Below are 25,146 nucleotides of genomic sequence, written 5' to 3'. Positions count from 1 at the left end.
CTCCTCTTCGTCCCCGCCCAGCGCCCGCCGGCCCCTGGGGGGGGAGGGCAGAGGGAGGAAGGGCCCCGCCTGCCCCCGCCCCGCATGGCCCCGCTCCGTTATGGCCGCCGCGCCGCCACGTCCGCAGCGCCGCCCCCGCCCCGCCCTCTGGGGGAGGCCGGCGAGCGGGAAGCTGCGCCGGCGGGGTCGTCCGTGCGGGCATGACGGGGCTACACCACCCCCGGGGACGAGCCTGGTCCTGCCGCCCGTGTGTCCCGGTCCTGCCGCCCGTGTGTCCCGGTCCTGCCGCCCGTGTGTCCCGGTCCTGCCGCCCGTGTGTCCCGGTCCTGCCGCCCGTGTGTCGCGGCCCCGCCGCTGGGCCGCCCGGCGCTGGAGGCCGGGGCGCTGTTCTGGGAGGCGCTTCACCTCCACTTCCACTCGAACCGCCCCTGTGCGAGTTCAGCCATGGGGTTTTCTTTTCGCTTTTGCTGATCCTCTTTGTGAAGAAATGGAGGCTGCTCGGGTACGAAGCTCCCGTGTATTTGGGCCAGTAAGAGACCCCTTTTTGCTTGTTAAGTATTCGCAGCTCCTCTGCACATCCTGTACCTGCTAGTCCTGCACTGCTGCGCCCTCAGAAGTTGCCGGGCAGTTTCCTTTTATGCCCCCACACCTGTCCCCTCAGGACTGGTCCTGCAGAGCTACAGGTGTGCAGCCCACGTTGATGTATGTTTCTAACGAGAGAAACCGTAAATTGAGCCCTGTAGGTATTTCAGCTTTCCTCCCCTAGTAAAGTAATTTTCACTCTAAAGGACTGTCAGCAGCTGTTGGGGTGCTGAGGCAATACACAGACTTCCTAGTCTTAACTAGTAAATTTAACCCAGTGTGGGTTTCTCCTGACGCAGTCTTAGAAGGAAGTTTTTGATTACAGCAGGAGCAAGTACAATATTTCTTACAAAACCTGACAGCTCTAAGGCTAGGCTAAATACGTTGTAACAAATGATCGCATTGTTGCTGAAGACAAATGCATTTGTAAGTCTGATTCCTGTAAAGATTAAATCTAATTTTAAAGTAATTTTAAATAATGTTTTTTTTTCTTTTTGTTTTTGAGCTTTGTTATATGATGTTTCCAGGCTTTCCTGAACAGCCAAGGTGGCTAGAAATGTGTTTGAGCTTTGAAAACTAGATGACTTGAGTCTGAGGGACATAAACATAAGAGCTAACAATTGTGTAGCTCACACCCACAGAAGCTTGATTGGAGCCACGTTTCCAGACATTGTAAAATAAGCTATCAAGGTGCAGTGTTTTCTTGTGTCTTGCCCTATTTTAAATGGTAAATATATATATATGTATATACACATACATATATCTATAGCTACCTTAAAATAGTGTTCTATTGTGAATGAGGGATGGATCAGTTAAAATGAAAATGTGATTAAAAATGTGATTTAATGTGATTCAATGTGATTAAAAATTCCTAAGGCTTTTTCTAGCTAAATAGCATCTACAAGAAAAGCAATACCTTTTGCATAAATGTTCTCAAGAGCATAGAATTTCTGTGTTGTAAGAGAAGGGTGCCTGAAAGAATATAAATATTCTCAGGTACAGAAGTCAGCAGTAAGCCTAAAATAATGATCTGGCCATTTCAAGGAAGTCTGCCCAGATCACTGCCCTTTGTGGAGAACCATGGAATAGTACTAATGTTTAAACAGGATTTCCTACCTGGAGGAAGTTGGACCTTCCTAATTTTCAGGCTTTCTTATTCTGCATTTGTTAAAATATTGCAGTAGATGCCAAGTGTAATTAGAATTTCCTCAAACCAAAGTTTCTTACGAGTCAAGAGACAATTTCCAAACCATTTAGTAACCTAACTAGGGATATTTTCTTGGCACTTGGCCCTACGTAACATTTTCCTTGTTGAGTGTCTTAGATGTAATTAACAGTGAGCAGCGTGGTGTCTTCTTGAAGGGCAATTTCTTTTCTTCTCTCATAGCATCTTCCCAATCAAAGCCTACTCAGCAATAAGCTTCCTATTTTTATCATGGGTCAGATGCACAGCTTGTGCTGATTAGCATAGCTGCACTGAAGGCTTAGATACAGCCTCACTCCAACAAAGACAAGCTTAAATAGTTAGATTACATGACAAATGTGTGAACATACTTGTAGAAGTCCCAGAATGATTTTATGTCTTTATGCAAGTAGAATGAATCTTCCACCAACTGTATTTCCAGAAAGAGCAATACTTAAGATGACAAAATTGAATGAATTCCCAATAAACCCTGAGTTTTCTCATGGGATCTCAAGTTGAAGAAAATTAATTTTAACCTAGTGAGTCAGGATTCCATCTATAAAGAGGTCTAAGGCCACATCTGGCAAGGGATATCTGCAGCAAGAGCAGTTTTGTTTTGTTTTTTAAAGAAAGCTTTCAGTAATAGAAGTGAAGTGACTGTAGTTGTCTGTAGCTGGGAAACTGATGACTCAGACCCTATTCATGCTGTTGAAAGACTGTTTTATGAGACCCGTCAGAGTGGTGGGTGGACCTGGAGAGGAGTTGTTTGAAGGCAGACTTCATATGCAGTGATGTTTGCAGTGGTGTCTAATGATTGTCCCATCATACACCACTAATGGCATATCCTTTTGGAGGTTTTCTTCAATCTTTGAGAGGTGAGGCTACAGAAAAGATCAGGACAGGGAATTTCACCATTTCTATTATCTAAAAAGGTGTACTATCAGGTCAAAAAAGAACTGCTGAAGCAGCACTCTGCCTTAGAGGGCGAAAGAAAGTATTGGAGTTTGCTTTGACCCTGCTACACCCCTGTGTGTTACCATTTGTAACTAGTGACATTTTCCCATCAATAACAAAAGGGTATATTCCAAACTTGATGAACAAGACTGGAGCTGCCATGAATGCTAATAGGAATACAGCCTTTCTCCATCCCCATGTAAGTTACTTTGCATATCCTAATAGTGCATTCTCAATGAGCAACAGGGTCAGTGTTAATCACTCCATGGCATTCCAACAGCAACTGCACGAATCTGTATCACATTCCCCTTGGTCGTGTTATGTCTTATGTAGCCTGATCAGAACTAGGAAGTTAAGTATATACTTAGGAATATTAAAAAGATCTTAATAAATTAATAGAAAGGAATTATAAAGGAGATGTAAGAGGGCTGCAAAACTTGTTAGTAATTTTTAATTAAAAAAATCCCAGACATATGCTTTCCAGCTGGAAACTACCTACATGTCACGTGCCACCACTGTTTTTGTAAGTCATTATATGATTTGGGAACACAGGGCTAGATTTACATTTAGATAGCTACTGTTAGTTATCTAAATGTATGTTTTAATTGCTTGAATGGCGTGATTAGTTATGACTCATTAAGAGAATCACACAGAAATAAATATGCAGCCTATCTGTGTCTGTTCTCTGCTTGATAATTAGGAATGGTAGGAAAATCTTAGGAAATAGTAATGTTGAGGTAGATCTGCAGCTCCAGTGGAGACCAAATAAAGTCATTAAGCTGTGACTGTAAGAAGCAGTAAGAGGTGCTACTTAAGAATGCTAGAACTATGCAAGAAGCAAATAATGCTAAATGTACAGACACTGTGTAGTCTGTTCTTCAGTGGAAATATTTACATGTTTATATTTAGCTGTAATGATAGAATCATTTAGGCTGGAAAATACTATTAAGGTCATTGCGTCCAACCATTGATCCTCAAAACTAGCCAAAACCCTTTTTAGTTAGCAAGGTTCCAACAAGAAGAATGGATTAAAAATTACCACAAAATTTAATTGTTTAATTTAATATTGTTATGGTTTTAATGAGAATAAATGAAAAAAGGTCCTTGGATTGAGACTGTATTTTCTCTACTTCATATTTCACATATTTGCTGTTTCCCTTTGGTCACTTGATGAGAATCAGTTACTTTTTAAATTAATTTTATTTAAATTTAATGTGTATTCAAAATAAAAATATGCTCTTTGTCTTCCATAACGCAGCCAGTAGGATGCATTGGTTGTTTGATATTTAGTTTTCAAAAAAATGTAAAGAACTGCATATTTGCTTCTGATTTACATTTTATTTTATTCTGCTCAAGTATCCTCTGAATAAGAAAATCTATCAGTTATGGTAAAAACAGTATGCAAAAATGGAGTATAGATTCTTGAAAATTTCTTTCAGATTATTCACAGATGAATTTTGCTGTAAGATTCTGGATTCCTATTTGTATAACTCTATTGATGAATAAGTGTTTCTGTAGTGTGATAAGTGAAGTGGGTTTTTTGAAGGTCTTTTTTGTTTGTTTTGTTGGGTTTTTGTTTGTTTGTTTGTGAGTTGCAAAGATTATCATATATTCCTTCCTATTTTTGCAGGATGATTTTTGCTGTAATAAAGAGTAGGAATAGCTGTTACTTTTTGATATGTTTTCCCTGGGTAAAGTAAAGAACCATTTCATTATTCATCTTGTTTTTTCTCTGAGGGAATTTTTACACTGTCCTCAAGTCTTTACCACGTTTATTTTTAATGAATTGAACATTCAGAATTTGTTATCTTCTGCTCTCTGCTTTCTCTAGCTCTCAGTTTTTGGTAATTTGATTTGTTTGGATCCTTTGTGGGTTTCAGCATTGTTTTTAAAATGCGGACACCGTTTATGCAACTTCAAATATTCTCCCCATTTGTGCTATATACAAAAGTAAATGATTCCACCACACCAACTGCTATTCACTAATCTGCTGTTGATCAGTGTATCTGAAGATTGCAGTGTTTTTTGTTTTTCCTGTCACAGAATCACATTGGACACTTATGGTAAGCCTCTTCTCTGTTTGAGTTTCTTCAGATGGAAATGGTCCAGAACACTTATATTTTAACTTTGAAGGTATTCAGCAGTGTTAACATGACTTGTTTTAATGGAGCCAGCTTACCAGGTGAGCTGTATCACTGTTATATTGTCATTTCCTTTCTGCTAATACTTATGTCACAAACATCCAGGTGCAATTTTTGTATTTACAGGGAGAGAGTGTTGAGGAGCAGCAGATTTATTTTTAACCCTTCTTGAACTACGTAATAGAAATATTTTCATTTGTTCCTAATGAAATGCTGAGGCAGAGACCAAAGATAGTCAAGTCTTCAACTCCTTCTCTCTTGCAGTTATCCCTGATTGGCAATGGGATTTGTCCTGAGGTTAGAACACCAGGTGGGAATTGCAGGAGGAATGGGGGAGCTCTGATGATTGCAATTGGTGTCGGTGCACATCAGCCTACAAAATGGTATAATATGCTGCTGGAGATTGAGCTAATGGGGAAAACTGTCTCCCAAGGTTTCTGGCAGCTTCTGAGTGGGAATTCAGCTTCCTAGGGATGCCTGCAGGGTATCTCCAGCCCGAAGACAGGGAACACTCACTTTTGGATGAGTGAATAAAAGCACAAAGGTCTGGTCACATGCAGAGATAAAATCCTAAAGTAGCTCCATAGCTGCTTTGTTGCTTTGTAGTTGTGCATTCTGTAAGGTCCAAGACTGTAAACCTGTATGTTTGTATGTTTCCTGCTGAGCCTGCAGATACTATAACCCTTTAGACCTGCTTATATTATATACCGCATTGACAATATTTAGATACTCTATTAGTAATAAATTTAGTCATCGTCATCCACATAGTCAGTGTCATATTTTTCATGCCTGACCAAGAGAATCTTCTCTCTGCCACTCTGCCACAAACATATATTTTATTCATAACCTCTTACAGCAGAATGCTTTTGAAGATCTACCAGAAAGTTTTTAATCCATTTATATAGGAGTCACTGCTTACTAGCATTGCACTGTGTCTTTACTACAAGGTAATGTGATTAAAAAGTAAGTCCTCCAACTATTCAGTTCTCCTCTACCAGCACAATTACTGTCATTCAAATTATAATATTTCAGAATTGAACCATATTGCACTATTTGTATACGATATTATTTACTTTATTCATTTCTTTCACGTTCTTAAAAATTAAACCAGGATGATTTACGCTATTAATTTCTTTTACCTCCTTATAAGTAAAATACCGCGTAAGCCTTTACATTATTTTGGCTAGTTTTGCTGTCAGGCTGCATTATTCTTAAATTCTTTTTGTATTTTTTTAATTGATTGTTATGGACATTTAAAATATGGTTATTAAAGTTGTCGCTGTCTTGCCAACATAGTGGTTTTCCCTAATGTCTTTACTCTCCTATAATTTATATAGTATAACTTAAAATGTCTACTTTCTAGTTCCCTTTACCATACGCTGTATTTATTTTTTAATTTTCTCTTGGATTTAATTTTTACTATACTATTACACTAAGATATATGCTTATTGAGACCTAAATGTAAAATACTGGCTTTTTGTCACTCAAGAAAACCCTTTTTCTTAATTTTGTACAGAAAAAGCTTAAGGATTTTGATAGTTTTGACCACCATGGGGAGGAGTTGAATGCTACATGGTATTTTTTAATCATTAGGATTTCAGCTGTGGCAGAAACTTCCTCTGGCCTCCTTGATATACAGATAATTCACCCTTACTGGTAGCACTGTGGATAAGGTTAATTCTTCATTGATACAGACTTTCTTTTCTTACAAGCCCGCTGTCTTACCAGTTTCTACTGTGAATGTATTCTGTACTGGTACATTTCTACAGCTGAGAAACTTTCCCTGGCAAACCATCCTTTGATGTCACTCCATTGAGTGGGAAAGTGCCCTTACACACCCCTGCAATTCTATCAGCTGTGCAGCCGCCTCTTGCACCCCTCTGCTATTCTTCCCATGTGAATGGAGGCTTATAGGCAAGCTAGGGAGTTCTCTGAAATATCCTGGCATTACTTTTATCCTTTGTTTTAAGCTCCTTATGACTGGAATAGTGGGGAATATGCTGAGCAGCTTTCTACAAAAGGGAGAGGGAATAGTAGAAGGGAGTTGGAGCAGGGGGGCTGTCTCATGGTAAAGAGTCTGATTCAGAGTCATGAAAATCTTTGATATAGCAGCAGGTGTGACATTTGTAGCCTGCTGCGTGGATAAATACTGGAACTCTGTGTTTCAATTTTCGCTGTTGAATTAATACTCTCTGCTCCCGATATTAATAATAGTAAGGATACTGTAGTTGTAAGCATCTTGCTATACCTTCTTTCAAATTTTCAGCATAAAATTGGTTACAACAAAAAAAAATTGTTGCATACTATGGCTATTTGTAATCTAGCATATTTATCAGTTTATGGTTTAATAGCTGGTTTTTGTAGCAAACATATTTGTTTCAGTTTTGCCTTTGTAATTTTTAGATAACCACAGCATATTTTTGTACTTATAAAATAAATCATTTCATTCAACCTTTTCAAGCACTTAACATATGATTACAAATATTCAGTTTATGACATAAATAAGAGAGTGATCTAGTAGAAATAGACTCTTTGAAGAGAGCATTTTCATGAATTTTAAAACAGATTCCTCCCACCCTTGTTTTCTTACAACTTTTGTCTTTGTAGTTGATTCAGCTTCTATATGGGACAGCAGAACATGTCAGAAACCTTTAAGTTCTTTCAGTGAGTATCAGGCATGTGAATGCAAATGCACTACGAGTAATCTTCATCAGGAGAGTCAGCAACATTGCCCACACGGCATCAGAAAAGTGTTTACGAGGTATTAATATGCCTACTGTGACAAGATGTATTTAATGGGAAGCAACAAGGAGTTTGTTTTATTAGTTTTCCTCCTCCCTCGAGTAATAAATCTTAAAAGCTTCAATATTGATTCAGTGAAATGAATGACTGAATCCTTCTGGAGAGGCTCTGACAAGTGGACAAATGCTTCCATGGTTACATTGTGCTATGCAATATGGTTACTGAGCTTTGCTGTTTTCCTCCCTCTGCCATTGAAATAAAATAACAAACCACAGGGAAGCACCACACATGGTGGGCATAAACTGGAAGCAACTTTAAAAGATCAAGTGAGCTGATCTTACACAGATTTTAAAGAATGTGGGGTTTATTATTTTATACCGTGTACCCTAAACATGCATTTCAGTAGCTTCTCCTCTGTATATCTCTTTTTATTTCTTGTCTGAACTACCTCTCTTTTGATTTGGAATGCTATAAATTAGAAGGCCATGTAAATGTGTGTTTCATAGTACCGTTACATGCGTTATGTTTTTCTAGGAATATTTATATAACAAGTGATGTTACTGCATCAATGCACACTCCAATGCAATACTTGGATAAAGAATAACAAATCATGTATAGAACTTTTATATGCAGTTGTTTTAGGATGCTTTGCAATATTAAGATAATTAAGTGGTCTGATGATCCATCTTCCTGCATCTAATGTACTCAAATTTAAGGTATTACAGGGAAAAGTGACATAAATGCATAACATTTTAGAAAAAATAATAGAAAATAATGACATACAGTTGTTTCACTAGCTTAAAAATGTTGCAGGTCAAGAATTGCATTAATAGAAGGAAGTCGCGAAGGCCTTTGAAGCACAAAGTGTAAATTAAACTGAAAGCAGATATATTGAGAACAGTTGCATTTTTTCCTTTGCAGACCAGCTTTGAAAAGAGTGTGTGTTATCCTCTGTGTTAGCAGCTGTTAGTTGTTTTTTCCTGTGCATGTTTGACAGTCCTCAGAAGCACCATCTCAGCATCAGAATGCTAAGATGTTTCAGTGTGTCTTTGTAGGCACAACATTACAGCAAGGATGGATGCCAGGATTCCACACAGCCAGGAACACAAATTCATAAACATGGAAGGTAGTTACTTCTGAGACAGAAATTCTGGCCTTGCAGGTTTTCACTGAAAGTTTGTGTTTATTATAGGTACTCAATTTCACATTTACTCAAGTAATTTGTCTTTGATTTTGAGAGAGGAAAGTAAGCAACCAGTGAGAAAATATTCCAATGTTTCACTTAAAGAATTTCAGAAAAGTGTCAACTCTTAAGTTGAAAAACAGGGTTTTTTTATGTTTCTAAGTAGTGTTTTCTTCATTTGAAAGGAAGCAAACAGAATACCTAGCTGTGAATTGGGAAAACAATTTAAGTTGTGTGCAGCAGCTGGAATCCTCTTGCTTTTATGTTTAAATAGTTTTTGAATACTTTGTAATTAGGAACAAATTAGATGCAAGAGATTATGGAGGGGCTTTAATATTTTTATTATGTTTTACCTTTAGAAAAACACACTTTTAGTAAGCATTCTTTTTTAATTTACAGTCTAGACATGCTCAGAAGTTGTGTGTTTTGATGAATATTTTATGAAAAAGCTGCATACAATGTACATTGTTAGTGATATGCTGCAAATGAAGAGCTGAACACTCTTGATTTGAAGAAACAAGACTGTGACTTTATTTAGTAACAGTAACTGTACAAGAGGAGCAGGCAGACGGCTCTTGCCAGATTCTCATCTTGCTGTTTTTCCATGTGACACACAAGCCAGTAAGCATCCTGTGTGGCTTGAAAAGAGCTATGGAACCTTTTAAGACCAAACCATTCCTTCAGAGATGGCATTCTTCTTGTGTCATCATAGTGACACGAAATGACATAAATTGTGTCAAAATGGCCTGCTAGAGCTTGATCAACCAAATCTGAGATGCAGTAAGTTGAAACAAAGCAGTTATTCTCTCATTAATTGTTCATTTTTTTACACTTTAATGTATTTAAATTAACATTTTTAAAAAGTCATCTTGCTTTTTGCAGAAGTTTTGTCAAATGAGAGCCTAAGTTCATTAATCAAAAGGTTATGACTATATGATAGCATTTCTGCTGTAATATGTGTTAAAATATATCAGGATTTTGTGAGTAGGTTCCAGGGACAATTTACTTTTTCCTAATAATAGAAATACTTCAATTTTTTTCAGTTAAATGCTCTTTTAAAATGTTAACATCAGCATGCTTTTTCAGTATACGAGTAACAGAATGTACCATAAAAAGGTTAACCTTTACCAAGCTGATCAGAGGAAGCATAAACTATTAATGTTTGTTCATTGATAAAGAGCACAGTCTACTTGGAACTTCTCATTTTTCTTAGATCCTGGACATCTCTGAAAAATAGAGGATCAAACCATAAATTTACTTGCATATGTCTCCATATCAACCTGTCTGGCATAAGCAACCCAGTCAGAAGCATAATACTCAAATTTTGTCATTTAGTCTTCTCAGTTTATTAGTATTGTTTGCATTTGTGTGCCTTTTGCTCTTTCTTGCATGTGTTTGTTAATTCATCAGAAAGCTATGCAGTAAAATCCAGATTTTAATATTAAAGCATTCCTAGCCTAACAAAAGGATGTGGCACAGTTCAGGAAAGAGAGTAAAGCAAGTGGCTGGTACTACTGTAGAGGCACCAGGTGACACTTGGCAGTGGTTGTGCATCTTTCTGGCAGGGCGTGTCTGGATGGGAATCTCCAGAGGGTTGAGATGGGTGACAACCAGAAAGTGATCAGAAACCGCATTTCACATTTTGAAGAAGAGGCAACCCAAACATGATCCTAAGCTGTTACGGAATAGCAAGCCAGAATAGCAGTTCTGGCCTCTGGTCAGTTCTGCTCTCTTTTGAAGCCTGACTTTTAGCATAGTTCCCTGATGACTGTGCTGCTAAGGTCACATTCTCTAGTTCTGGCTGCTGTTTTTTGCAATACTGCCAGGTAGATGTGCTGACCCGTGTGAATCACACTGAGAAGAAGCAGTAAGAAAGAATAAGGGGAACGCATCCTAGACATCATCTGTGAAAACAAATATCTAAGCAGAATTAAAAAACAAGCCAGCTGAACATGCACAGGGAAGAATATAGCTGTTTGTGGTCATCTCTAATATGGTCTGTCTTGCAGAAGTGCTCAGCACCATGGACCATTGTTCAAAGAAAATTCACTTAAAAAAACCCCCAAAAGCCAACCACCAAGCTCAAGTAAATTTCTTGGAGGAAAACCATCTCTCTGTGAAAAAAGGTAAGATCAGCTTCAGTATCTGCCTATACACTGAAACTAATCGGAACAGTGTCTGGCAGATGTTACTATTTTGAAGTGTTGTTTCACGTCTGAGTGATTTATTTATAAAGAGGAAAGAGGTAAAAATAACCTGTCTGGTGTATTTTAATTAAGGATTAATCTATGACAGAGCTATGCATGTGCTTAGTGTTCCTAATTCTGAGTAGTTGAGCCCGTTTCAGCTAAAGGATCAGAAAAAGTGACAGAGCTGTGTGGAAATCTGTGCAGGACCAAAATTCCAAATTCTCAGAATCTCCTTGTTTTATACTTGAATAGCTCAGAATTCTGAAGCTTGGATGTCACAAGTGAAAACAAATGTGAATTTAGTGGTATTTGTGGATAAAAATTTCATTGTCAGCATTTATTTTTGCTTTCTAGTATTTGCGGATTAAGATATCAGTACCTGTACTGAAAACAAAATGGCATTGATACAACACAAAAATCTTTGTTAACAGAAACTAAAATATAAAGGTAAGAGAAAATACACACATCTGAAGCCCTTTGTTAGGATGTTTTTTATTCTTGCTCCTTCAAGTCCTGTGTTCTTTCTCAGGGAGCTGTTTCTTCTAACTCCCTCTTCCCTAGTCTTTCCTTTCAGATGATGCCAGTAAAGGGAAAAGGCAAGATGTCAAAACAAACAAACAAACTAGAGCCCATTGATTCTATTGTGGGTGCTTTCAAAATTGGTTTACTTGCAGCAGAGCCATTTTTAACTTACAAAGTTTTAATGAATTCAAGACAAAGGATATCCAAACAAACAAACAAACGATTGAGGGGTGTACTTTGTACACCTTATTTACTGCTTTTATTGAAAAGAGAAGTAAGGCTGACCTGGAAGCACAGTTCTGTGCAATGCTAGATCTGTTGTAGGTCCAATACCAGGCCTGATTGTTTGTCCCTGACATTTGTAAGGGGTAGGAGTGCTGTGTGGGCTGCATGCTGAGTTGTTAAAAGTGTGTGTGGAGTGTCCTATGTCAATCAGCCTTCCAGCTGCTTGAGGACCATCACTGACAAAATCCCATGTGAACTCTGTCTCATCCTCATGTGTAACAAAACAAAGCACAGCTCCCTAGAGTGGTATGATAAAAATTAAAAAAAAAGTAATCAGGAAATCCTCGGATTAAATCATGGAGAACCACATGTTTAGTCAGAGAGAGCAGAAAAAGGTACCATCATTTTGAATCTGAATGCAGTTTTGTTGAAAGACCTCCATGAAAATAGCCATGTGAATTAGTGAGCCCAAGTCTGAGTTCTCAGTCTTCTTTAGTTTTCTAGCTCAGTAATTAGCAATGTATGCTCTAGTCTGCTGTAATTGAGAACTGATGACTATTGAGGCAGCCCTAAAGATAGTTGTTCCTAGGAGCCAAACTTCCCGCAGAAATTGGATGACAAAAGGACAGCGTGAAATAAGTTGTACAAGCTGAAACAACACTATAGAATAAAAGATAAAAAGAATCTTATACCTCTAATATCCTTTCCACCTGTTGATCCAGAGAGGAAAAACAATATGGGAACTATATTTTGAGGTTTAGATAGGAAAATAATAACAGTATGGTATTGAAAAACATACTACTTATCTCTCATGCTCATACATTAAGTTCTGTCTGATGTAAAATTCAGCAGCTGCCTTTAAAGGACTTCTTTGGTATTGGCCTTTGAAGGACTGCTTCTTGCTCTCTTTTCAGTACAGATAAACTGGAGCTGGTACATCAGGATTATGCGTATTGAAGTATTAATCAAAAATGTATTCATAGATAAAGCACTGTAGACTAGTGCAAGGAGCGATTAAACATATAAAACAGCTGATCAAACAATGTAAATTGCCTTTAGATGTAAATGTAAGTTGTCTTTAGATGCACAGTGTAGACTTTGAGAAGAAAAAAGTACACTTGAATTTTTTTTATAAAATAGAATTTTAGTGAATCATCCCAGTGGATTGTTTCCTCCACTCATAACTGAAGTTTGTTCTGATTATTAATGTCTACTTTTCCACCTGTATATTAGGTCATTCATGCCTTTATAAGTTATACTGAAAATGTTTATTCATTGACATTAATTTTCTCTCTAGATATATACAGATTATCTGAAAGGCGGTAGTCTGGGATAACCATTTGAGATCTGTCTGTAGTGAGAGGAGGGAAATCAGCACCTGTTAGAGGTAATTCATTCCATCCTACTATGATTCTACATTAGACTGGGTGGCAGTTGTTAGGTGGAATGCTTCCTACTTTGAAGTATCACTTTTAAAAGCAAAATGCTTCTTGAAGTCTGAGTCTTTTATTAAGTAGTTTTTCTAATCTTACTTCATCCTCTAGCATCTTCTCTCCCTTTTCCAGTTTGTTTACATTATTCCCAAATTATGATTACCATAACTCAACACAATATTGATGTAGTGACCAGGCTATGCCATCAGAAGGTATAGAGTGTTCTAGATCCTGTGTTTTTTTGGCTCTAATACTTCTGTGCTCTGTTCCTACCTTCTATCCTTTATTGGCTAAGTAGAAATTTTGATACTTGTTTACCATTAATTTGGGAGTTTTGGGGGCCAACACTAACCATATCTGAGTGTTACCTTTGTGTCTCTCTCATGGCTCAGGATTTGCTTGGAATGATGGTGAGCATAAAATACAAATTTGATATTAATTAGAGAAATGGCTGCACCTACAATGCTTGATCTAGGATTGGACATTGTTTCCCCATGCAGAGCACTGAGCAGCTGTGAATTAAAATGAGCTGAATGTTCTGATGCAGCTGAGAACTTGAATCCAAAATCTGTCATAATCCAGTAATAAAACCTGCCAGTTTTGCTGCCCCCAGGAATACAACAACACAGTCCAAGCCGAGTGGAAGAACTGCCGAGGCAGCGGCTGGAGCGCTCTGTATCAACTACAGCAGCGCGGGGGTGATTGCTAGGCTTTGAAAATATTTTGTCCTCTTCCATCCCAGCCCCTTTTATCTCCACAGCGGTAGGAAGGCAGCGGGAGTCAGGAGAGGGAGGAGAATGCTGCACGCTGCGCAAAGAAGAGGGAGGAGTAGGAGAGGGGAATGCATAATGCGTGAGTGACAAGAGAGTGTGCAGGCGGCTGGCGGAGTCCAAGAAGACACGGATGTTCATGTCCCGGGGTCCAGGTAGGTTTGCTGTCTCTCTCTCTGAGGTGGTAGTCGCTTTGGAAGCATCCTATACCAGCTGCAGAGATGTTCCCTGTGCGTCCCCAGGGTTCTGCCGGCAGCACCTGTTGCTGCAGGGACAGGGCTTAACAGTGGCAGGCAGAGCGTGTTGCTCACCCGCGAGGGGCAGCTGGATGGTGAGAGTCTGATAAGGTTTCTGTTGTTCCAGCAGCTCCTCTTTCTGCTCTGCAGAGCCGGGCAGGTGGAGACAATAGTCTTTCCAATGGAAAATCCTGTTCTCAGGGCATCCTATCAGGATGCAACTCAGTCTGAAGTGCCGTAGCTGACAATTTTTGACTCTCAACAAAGAGCAGAACATTAATTGACTGTTTAAATTAGGTGAAAATAAATGAAGTGGAGAAGCTGCCTGTGCATTGTATATTGCAAAGGAGAGTAAGTTAAGGAATAAATGTTTTAAAATCATCATCTGCCAAGGAATGAGTTTTAAATGTTAATAATTAAAATATGACATGTAAGTGTTACTGTTAGAAATACTGCTTTTGCTTTTTGCTTTTAATATGCTGATTCTGTGTAAGGCGTTGCATAATTCATTCTTGCTAGCCCAGATAAAGTTAAGATCAATGTATAAGAAACATCAGTCATTGTTTTTTAATAAGTCTATACTTGCTTTATAGTGCAGATGTGAAATAACATGGAATTTAAAAAGAATCTTGTTCGTTATATAGAAGCTGGAGGGCTTTTTTTCTGGTAATACTTTACACACATCTTCTAGAATGAGTCTTTCAGTTAAGTACTAAGCATTTTAGGAATTTGACATGAGAGTAGTTTAATAACTGAAGACAGAATGTGATATATTTAGTTTATCTGTTGCTTAAGCCTAAAACAAGCTTCTCCTACTAAACAGATTTAGTGTTTCCACATGGAAAGACCCAGAAGAACCAGATTCATGAGTCAATAAAATATTTTGTGGCATAATAGGCTTAGAATTTAAATGGCCTAATATTTGATGATGTAAAAGCTTACATATTTCAGGAGTATACAATTTTTAATTTGTTGTTATTACTGATATTTATGTTGTTACTGATTTATAAAGCATAGTTTTGTGCTTTAGCAGCTTTCTACTACACTTCTGTATTTTAATAGCTTTACATGATGAAATCAATGGTGTTTACTAAATTTACATTTGAGCAAATTAATCAACATTGTTAATGGGAGCACTTGCCTATTAGTTTGTAAGTGTGGTCTGTGTCCTGGTCACATGAAAATTGAAGGGCAAAAATGATATTTGCTTTTGTGAGGACTAGTGCTGGGCAGTTTATTTGTGTTGTCAGCATTTTTGAGTTTGAAAAATAGTGCCGAATGAGTTTCAGATTGTTGGTGCTAGTGAATGAGATTGACCCTTGCACATTTAAACCTGCAGTGCAATTCTTCCCTTAGAAATAGTTGTGAGCTTTATTTGAAAGAAATTTTCAGAATCAGGTCTAAATCATAACCTTTTATTAAAATCTCTACTACACATGGAATTTTGTTATTTAAGCTTATTGTCATCCAAGGGTTTTTATTTGCTTTTGGAATTAAAAAAAATGTTTATGCTTGCACACATGTTTTAATTAACATGTAAATATGACGACTGAAATGTAACTACTGGAAAAGCTATGAATGTATATACCTTTAGTGTATAGCATGAAAAAAGAATGCCACTGTAGAGGTCTGCAAGGGACTCATCCATGTGGTACAAACAATTTATAGCACATGTGAGAAAAATATTGATGACTCACAGATCACCTTTGATACTGTTACACATCTACCATAGTTGATCAGAAATGAGACATGGTAATGACTGGTTGAATATTAATTATCGTGTTTTGAAAAGTATGTAACAGTGGTCTGTAAGCTTAATGGAACTTTCATTGTAGAATGTTTCATTGAAAACTTGATGGAAAAGAATGTCCTTGCATCACACTTTGAAGAAGGCAGAATTAAAATTTGGCTCAACTACATGTGAAGTAAATTAGCCTAAGGTGTTTTTGGAAGCATCAAAACAGTAAAAGTGTATGTCTGACTCTTGCTATTGTTTGAGATAGGGTATCTCATGCAATGTAGCTGAATTTTATTTCTGAATAACTCCACTCCCTGATTTTTTTCTTTCTTGGCCAGCCTCTTCCAGAGTGTTCCTCATATCAAGTCAATTTAATTGCTCGCTAAGAAGTACAAAAAAATGTAGGTATGCGAGAGAAAATAAAAAGAATAAGCTGAAATCATTTGCTCATGGGGTGTTAGGCCTTGACTTTCTAAAGATATGATCATGTATATAACTATTTTTACATGCGTAAAAGTATGTATTTTACATACTTCTTTTAATGTGTATTAAGATGCTATATAACATCTCAATCATCAAATTGAATCTTACAGAACCATTTCTGGCAACTGTAGGCATTTGTCATAGTTCCACAAATTCAACAATTATATCTAATAAGAGCTACATTACTGTTTACTCAGGAAACAAATGACAGGAGAAAATGTTGGATGTAATTTATCTTATTCCAAGTGGATCCACTGTAACTTTTTTTACTCAGAAAAAAATTATTAAATCACAAACGGCTTCACAAATTTCTGCAAAGTGTCCCTTGCTTACGTTACTTTTTCAGTGAATAATGTCACTGGGAAATATATGAAAATATACATGAAAACTTGTGGCAGTTTGCAGAGAGAATATGCAGACTGTGAGTTCTGAAATATGCTTAAAATATGAAAAAATATTTCATAGATTGGCTTATGAATATTTAATATAAAACTAGAGTTTTTCAATTATTTGTATTGAAGTAATTTATAAGTCCAAACCAAGGCTGCAATTAAGGTAAGTACACCAGTACTTATTGAAACAGGCACATTTGAGAGGCTAAATTTCTCTGGCAAAATGAAACAACAGAGAAGATGCTTTCCATGTTCATCACACCTTTTGTGTTTGTGGATTTTTTTAGCAGGACAGAATTTCCTCTAAAATGTAATAGCAATATATTTTTATACACTAAAAGATTTTTGTTTAGTTATCTAATTTTGTATCTTGTACAGACTTATTAATTAGAAAATATTTTTGATTGTCATTTTCTGATGGCAAAAGAAACTTCCTTGGTCACTTATCCTGGACTGGTCCAATATGCTACTGCTCTGAATTGTTTCAAGCTTTGCTTCATTAAGGATTTAACATGGCCTTAATTCAGCCATCTGTTATGGGTTTGACAGGCCAACAGATCTGAGGTATTGGTAAGAGCTTTAGAAATTTCCCACATTTTTAAGGATTAGGAAAAGAGCTACCTTTATGAATACATTTTGAATAATTCTCAGCAAGACAACGGTGCAGAAGTGGGGTAAAAAATGCATGTCATTCTGTGAAGCTCAGGGTCCCCTGTCTGCCTTTAGCTTTGCTGAAAGGCAATTAGCATTTCAACCAGCCAATTTGGTTACATGCGATGAAGTACTTGGGTTTGTAATTTGCTGCTTTTGGCTTGGTGCTGTTGAGAACTAGCTTTGTGTAATCCTCTCAAAGCACCTTTCTTTCCAGCATAGTTATTGTTGCTGGTCTTAAATAACTAATCAACAAAGAGATTTCCTTGTCTTGAGCTGCAGGGTGCCTTAGAAGAATGAAAAGAAATACCCAGTTAATAAGGGAATGATTATAATTATTAAATAGTGATTATTAAATTGTGACATAGGTTAAAAGGTTTAGAAAGCCAGGGAAAGCACCGTATATGGTAAAGGTAGTGTAAGAAGTCTTTGAACCAAAACAAATTTTGCTTGGGGAGTTCTCTTCACTGCATAAATACTTTATCATGTGTTTTATTTAAAAACGGATTGCCCAGATTTAAGAGATTAATTTGCAGTGTAGCTTAGAGTGAGGGCCCCATGCTAGTCTTCTTCTCAAATTACTCAAATGTATTTTTACTTCTACAAAAAGAAGTCTTTGGGGAAATTTGTAAAACACAGATCTTTAATTAAGTCAGCATCATTTGCTGTAATCTAATGAAAAATGAATACATTTAACTATAGAAATGAACCTTGTTTTTATGTACATCTTAAATTTATGTATTTAATAATATGCTGTTTTGAACTCAAGAAATATCACTGATGAAATTATTCTAATAATTTAGCAACACATTAAAAATTCTGTTTGACTCATACATGTATATTAACTCGTAAGAATCCACTGTAATTAGCAACAATTCTGTCACTGTACCTGAAACAATGCCATCCTCACCATGTTGCTTCAGTTTACTGTTCTATACCTACAGTTTTAGGGACTTTTTTGCAATAAAATAATGTGTGAAGCACTGCTGTGAAACAGATTGTTATATTTTTGGTTTTAAGTGTGAAAAAAATAACTACTATACTGCAGAAGCCTGTAAATTCTTGTTCTGATATATACTATTCATTCAAACCATGGTGCTTCATTCAGAGCAAGTATTCGGTATTTTAGGCTTGTGATAGTTTTGTCCCTGACTTCCATGTTCTCAACATGCATTAAGGAAGAGTGTTCAGGACATGCGAGACAGCTCCAAAATTGAGAAACAAATGGAAGTTATTGTGAAACTTCAGATCTGTACTGAAGTATAATAAATGGATGTTTCTCAGTGAAGCATGCAGACCTTCATCAGCTGGATTTCTGGTTCCATATGTGTTAAGAGCCTGATCCTGTAACAGGCTCAGTCCTGCAGTTACTGCTACAAGTATGAGCTGGGAATGCTAGACATCTTAGTGGCTGGATCATTTGATTTTCATTGAGTTTGGTTGTTGTGGGGTTTTATGTTGTTCTTTTTGGTTGGTTGGTTCTTTTTTTAATCCTGTTTTTTGGTGCAGAAAACAGTTTGAGAGAGGGTATAAATACTTACAGTATCTGAAGCCCTACTTGGTGCAGTATACCTATGTGAAAAGCTGGCCTTGGTTCTGGAATACACTGTAAAATAATTTCTGTTAGTGAAAGGTGTCTGCTGTTTTCATTAGGACTGTATAAGTGGAAAATGATTTGCAGTGTGGAGCTGAAAACAATGTTTATCTTTTACTTAAACTTATACTGTATGCTAAGTAGAACTATTCCAAAATAATATCTTGATTTTTGCGCTATATAGTCAGACATGGATATGGATAGATTCTTGTCAATTGCATGAGATAAATTAGAAATTCTGCAGATGAAATCAGTGTTCTTTAACACTAGGCAAACTCAGATTCCAACTGGTATATTTCTTAACATTGTTAGTTAGCAGATTTCAGCCAAAGTTTGTTTACATCAGACTATGATCTCTGTTCTAAATTTAAAGTAACCTTAATGGCTCCAAGTCATATCACTGGAGGTACTCTGGGTAAAAATAATCTGGATCTTACACTTAGTCAAAATTATTTTCTGGTTCTCTATTTGAGCTGGAAATTGTTACTGCAAATGTTTGTAGAAGAGTCGTGTTCTCTCTGCTTGCTGCTAGCAAACAGAAGTAGTGGATTCAATGCTGCTTGAGAGTTTTGCCCTTATTCCCAGTTCAGAATTAGAGCAGGTGGTTACTTCAGAAAGCCTTTAGCATTACCTGGTGTAAGAGATAAAATTTAGTTCTCCAGTGATGATTACATGCTTTAGAACTTAAAATAAGGATATAGTTTAGATCCACTCAAATTTTTCCGAGAAAGTGAAAAGTTACCAGAAAACTTTCAAGGGGTACTCTAGATTTAGCAAACTTTTTACCTGAGTGACTTCTAATAACAGGATGAGATGATTTGCATTTCTCATTAGGCCTTGGTCTTGGCCTCAGCTTGCAGATTTACTGCTTCATGTTTTGGTTCCTAATTGTGATAATAGATGTACGTTTCTGAGTAGTAAATATGAATACAGTAGCAGGCAGGTTAAGCATCTTTTATTCTTTAGTCTAAGATATCTTTGTTGAAGGGTGCATGCCTTTTTCAGGAGGGGATAGTTGAATGAGCAAGAATTATTATGTGGAATATTCAGGTTACAGCAAATTCACCATGCTCAGTGATACATATGGTAATAGATAACAAGATATTTTAAAAAATACTGCAACTGTTAAAAAGCAAGAGGTCAGGAAAATAATTGACTGATGTATCATTAATCTCAAATGCTGATAAATCTTTTTAGCCCCTGAGATGGTGCTAGAGTCCTGTTCTATCAAGACAACAGTAGCGATTAGGGAAGTAGGCAACTGAGACCAAAAACTTCAGGACAGTGAAGGCTGATAAAGGGATTTCCAGCATCTAGTAGTCTGCATTTGTGCTTTGGTTAGCGCTTTCCAATGTTAGTAATAAGAAAGGGAATCTTGTGCAAGTACCTGGCATGCCTTTGAAGTAAAGAGAAAGTGAGGAAAACCTAGAGAAGAATAGAAAGCAAAGGCATCCAGTGACACTGGATAAAACCCATGGAAATTGATGAGACAGACTCTGCAACTATTAGCATGGTCCAAGGGCACATACAAAGCAGTACTTGTGACTTAGTATAATTTTCATGGTTTTAATTTTTATGGTTTATTCACCTTGAAGCAGGTTGAAGGCAAAAAAGGGATATAGGTGGATATTATTTTGAAACAGTACCGTTGGAACACTGTCTTTTCCAGTCTTTACTAGAATGAGACACTTACTTATTCAGCATCTAAACAAGAGCCCGAACTGAAAAAGGAACAACTGAAAAACTGACAGAGCAGGCTTGGGTAACGCCCACTACACATATACTGGGTTTTGCAAACACGGCTGTTGTGTCCTCCTTTGTGAATGTGTGAACCGTGGGAACTTTGAGGCAAGGAAAAGCTCATAATTTCTCTCTTAATTTAGGATCTTGACAATACAGAAAGGAGAAATTTAGTAAACCAAAGTTTATATAATCCCTACTGCTTTCCTAGGTTATTCTCCAATACTGTTGTAAATGTCAATGTTTCTGAGAATGTCTAAAATAAAAATGCTGAAAATATGCAGGGATTTAATAAGTTTCTATGACAGGTGCAGCAATGGCAATGACCTTGTGAAACTCCTTGCTCTATGCTGTTCCTGTGTACTACAGAGAATCTCCTCTACATATGAAAGAGCACATGTATCTCTCTCCCATTGTATTCAGCTGAAGATGCTGCTGGGAGCTGACATCTCTGCTGTGAATAGACTTCTCTCTGGCAACCATTGATAGCTGTAGCGCTGTACTCAATGCAAAGTACCGGGAATGCCAGTTTTTTAATGTTCTACTTGGCTGGGTATTTGTAATCACTGGGAGTAGTTAGAGGACAGGCAATGAAAAGTGCACTGGGCTTTACACTTTCTCTGCTCCTCTGTGTCTGTGATGAGAGTTGTTTGATGAGAGGCAGTGGTAATCCAGTTGTAGTTGCTGGGTAGGAGAGGTGCTGTTCCAGCAAACCGGCTCATTGCTTCTCCTGTAAACAGCAGTGACAAATCTGAGGTAGAGGATACTTGATCCCTTGTTCCATCTGCTTCTTTGTTAGTGAACTTCCCTTTATTTTGCCATTTTATATTTCCAATCTGGCATTTTATACTCCTTTAAATTCAGATTTTTAATCTGGAGCAGCCCTTTCATTTCCCTTCTTGGTCTCTCTGTATTCCCCTAGTCTATAGGTTCCCTCATCCTTCAATGAAAACAACCCGGAGGTCTTTTCATTCTTAAGTATTTTGATTTACTAAGCACGGAAGCCAGTGTAAAGATCTGCAGAAAAAAACACTCATTCTTTATAAACTTTAAAAGCCTCATCTGAAATTTGTTTTAGACACTAATTTGGAAAAGTAAGCTAATCCTGGTGATTCAGCATTTACAAGAAACACCAGTTTCATAAGCCTACCTTGGCTCCAGCTGGCCAACAGATTGAAATGGTATTCCTCATATAAGATGCAACAGTATTGTGGAAATTGCTGTGTGGAATCAGTATATGCTTTCTTGGGTCCTGTGCTAGGATTCTGTATTTTAGTGGAAAACAAAAATATGCTTCAGAAAGTGCCATAAAACACAGACTAAAAGAAGAAGTTAGGGATCATGACTCAGAATTCTGAGTTAGATTTTTTTAAACTTTTTAATTATATGGTTGAAGAATGGGACCATTAAAATGTCTAGTTTCTTATTTGGGAGATACTTTCTTTTGGTTTTGATGCCAGAAATTTTTATTATAAACCTCTTAAAAACATTATCTAAGCCTCAGTATGTAGCATTGTTTTAAACTACCACTTCAACTGCTACTACAAATCATAATTTGAAATGGCTCAAGTCAGAACATGGTAACAGAATAGTTATTCCATTGACTTGTACATACTTTGAAGATGTATGATATTCTGTTCCTTGTTGTTATAAAAGCATTTCAATGATTTTGGCTCATTAATCTACTTTAACTAGAAAATCTTGATATCCTGGATGGAGAGAATTGAACTCAATAATGTTTAGCTGAAGCGGAGTACTTGATCATCAAATGCATAGTTTACCAAAATTTAGCAGTGAACAAGGACTAGAGTTTCAACTTAATTTAAAAAAAATTACAGTTTAAGTCACCAGTGGTATAATGGGGTGATGGAGGTGGGGAAGAATCCTCTTGGAATCCCTGATCTTGAAAAGACTTTTGCTGAACTTCAATACAGTCAGTTGTGTTACCATATAAATTTATATAGGAATTTAGTGTGCAAAGTGAGTTCATAATTAATAAATACTGAAAATATCTTTTCAGAATTCTTTAAGTCTTGATTTATTTTTTTTTGTTATATTACATCAATTTTAAAAAAATAATCACGATTTTCAAAGCTGAGTTTTTATAACCAGAGTAAAAACTACTTCTGGCAGGCTGTGCAAAGTAAATCTTAGTACAAATAACATAACAAGGAGGAATACACACCAGCTAAATAATTGATGGTATGATTGTGAAACTTCTCTTGTTCCGCAGGAGTAATCCTATAGTTTTAGAATGCTCTCTAGTAGAAGTAATAGAATTCAAGTAATTCTAAACTTTGTAATCTTGCCTTCAAGGATCATGTTTTCAGTATTACTTACTAGAAGCATGTACCGTGGGAAGATATTTGTGAAGTCTATGACAAGGTAACAGCTGAAGCTAAAAGGTCAGCAAATTCCTCAGTTTAGTATGGATGATGCCTGCATCAGCAGACAGTGTAATTGTCCCAGAGTTTACAAAGGTTAGACAACTGTTCTTTTTCCAGCTTGAATGTTTATGTTTTTTCTTTTTTTATCAGAGCAGTTCTACATAAAACCAGCAAATTAATACATTTGGAAATGCTGATAATTTTAAATCATGAATCCCAGGGGACTAATGTATATATTTTTTTCTTTACTTCCCACTGTAAGCTTTTTCTGCATTAGAATTACTAAGTAGATAGATATGTGGGAATCAGGCATTGTTCCTGTCAGTCTGTTACACACTGAATTCTCACTAAGAGCCATGGATATCTTAAAGGACTGTGTTCATGGTAATAAAAGTTTATAGCAGTGTGAAGCTATGCAGCAAAATTATTTTACTGTGTGACATTTTTTCCAGAAATGATAGAGCACTGTTCAAGTAGGTGATAAAATGGATAGTTGTTTTCATAGACAAATGGTTTTTCCTGATTTTTTTGCACTTTGATTTCTTGCCTGTTCTATCTGTGAAGTTCAGGAGTTCTAGGTGAATTTATAGTTACAAGTAGTTAAAATCAGCTAACTTTGTCAACCCACCAGTTCATTGCTTGTAGGAATTCTGAAAGACGTTGTAGTTTTCTTGACTGTATTTCCAACTTATACTTAGTTAATACGCCATGTATGTGGATAGTTTTTGTTAACTTACCTGAAAGCAGTTTATTTCAAGTCTTCACAACCTGAAATTTATCTTTGCACAGACAGAATTTGTTGTAAAATGAATCAAAGTCTTGAAGTCTTTCTGCAGCTGTGTTGATTTTTGTTGTCTGAAGGCTATGTTATTCTCTGTTCAGTGCATGATTAAAGCTACCTGACTTCAAACATAAAACATTCAAACTGTGCTGGACCTCAAGTGTATTCTGATTCAAATTTGACACGCAACTTACAAAAATATTTTTCAATGTACTCATGATGTTTGCTGATTCAGCGATGATTTATGACTAAATATTCATAACTGTCACTCATAAATAATGAGAACAAGTGCTTTGCAAACATGTCTCATCTTAAATGTTATTGATATGCAAATTTTAATCTAACATGTGTACACATTTTATACAACTACCATTGACCAGAATTGTCTGGTAATCATAGCCCTTGGAAGTATAATTTTAAGCAAAGTGATATTTTATTTATATTTTTAATTACACAGATATTGTTTGTATATTTTGTACAGAAATTTTAAAAAGTAATATTATAAAATAGTGACCACAGATTAAAAGAAGTTGATGAAGGAACTAATTTGAGTTCCACGCTGTAATGCATTTTGGTGTTTAGAGCACAACTTTGTTCTCTTGGTTTGTTTCAAAACTGCTTAGATCCTTATAACAGAAATCTGCTCCATCCGGCATCCACATTCTCAGTTCTGGTCAGCACTGTACAACAGAAGCCTCTACAGAACAATACCAGACCCTCTTAAAAGTGCATCTTTCACTGATGACTTCACTGGGATTTCAAATTTCATTTTACATCATATAACTAGACTCTGGTGTAAGAGAAATGAACCACATCAGTTTTAAGTTGTCATATCCTAACAGAAAAGAAAACTAGACATTGTGCAGAAACAAATGAAAATAGAGGTCTGGCTGTACAAAAGTTGCAATAGCACTAAAGTGTTCCACAGTGCTTCTGTGTGACAGGAAAACGGGAAAGGATCATGGGATAAGAGAAGTGTGAAAAGACTCTCAAGTATATATGAAAATGTGTAAGAACTTTTCATTGTCCAGAAGATGGTCTATGAGATGATGGCAAATTTCCAACCCTTCACCCCTCCTGTCAATTCATGTGTGTTTCTAAAGACAATTTAGAGAGCAAAGAAAGTGGAAATAGAACTGTCAACCTTTAAGTTAGTTAATTTGTTGATTGAAAATGAAAGCAGGTAAGATCATTGTTTTTTTCTTAAAAGAAGTTAATTA

At 36.7% G+C, this 25,146-nt stretch overlaps 1 protein-coding gene across 1 annotated transcript in view; it reads left to right on the top strand.

Moving 5' to 3' along the window:
• Positions 1-431: 431 nt before the first annotated feature.
• The window catches only part of ADGRV1 (adhesion G protein-coupled receptor V1), a 274,545-nt gene continuing 249,830 nt past the window's right edge, over positions 432-25,146 (top strand). Inside the window, exons 1-9 of the mRNA XM_051782549.1 lie at positions 432-529; positions 1,088-1,272; positions 4,763-4,782; positions 5,125-5,157; positions 10,795-10,911; positions 11,329-11,421; positions 13,019-13,108; positions 13,897-14,079; positions 16,237-16,299. Coding sequence (XP_051638509.1) covers positions 14,058-14,079; positions 16,237-16,299 — 85 coding nt within the window. The 5' untranslated portion in view covers positions 432-529; positions 1,088-1,272; positions 4,763-4,782; ... (3 more) ...; positions 13,019-13,108; positions 13,897-14,057. The remainder of the gene's footprint in view (positions 530-1,087; positions 1,273-4,762; positions 4,783-5,124; positions 5,158-10,794; positions 10,912-11,328; positions 11,422-13,018; positions 13,109-13,896; positions 14,080-16,236; positions 16,300-25,146) is intronic.

The sequence above is a fragment of the Manacus candei genome, unplaced genomic scaffold (genome assembly GCF_025592945.1).
Source record: "Manacus candei isolate 608988 ecotype Guabito, Panama unplaced genomic scaffold, ASM2559294v1 h1tg000016l, whole genome shotgun sequence".
Classification (NCBI taxonomy): domain Eukaryota; kingdom Metazoa; phylum Chordata; class Aves; order Passeriformes; family Pipridae; genus Manacus; species Manacus candei.
This window is presented reverse-complemented; position numbering and strand designations above follow the sequence as displayed.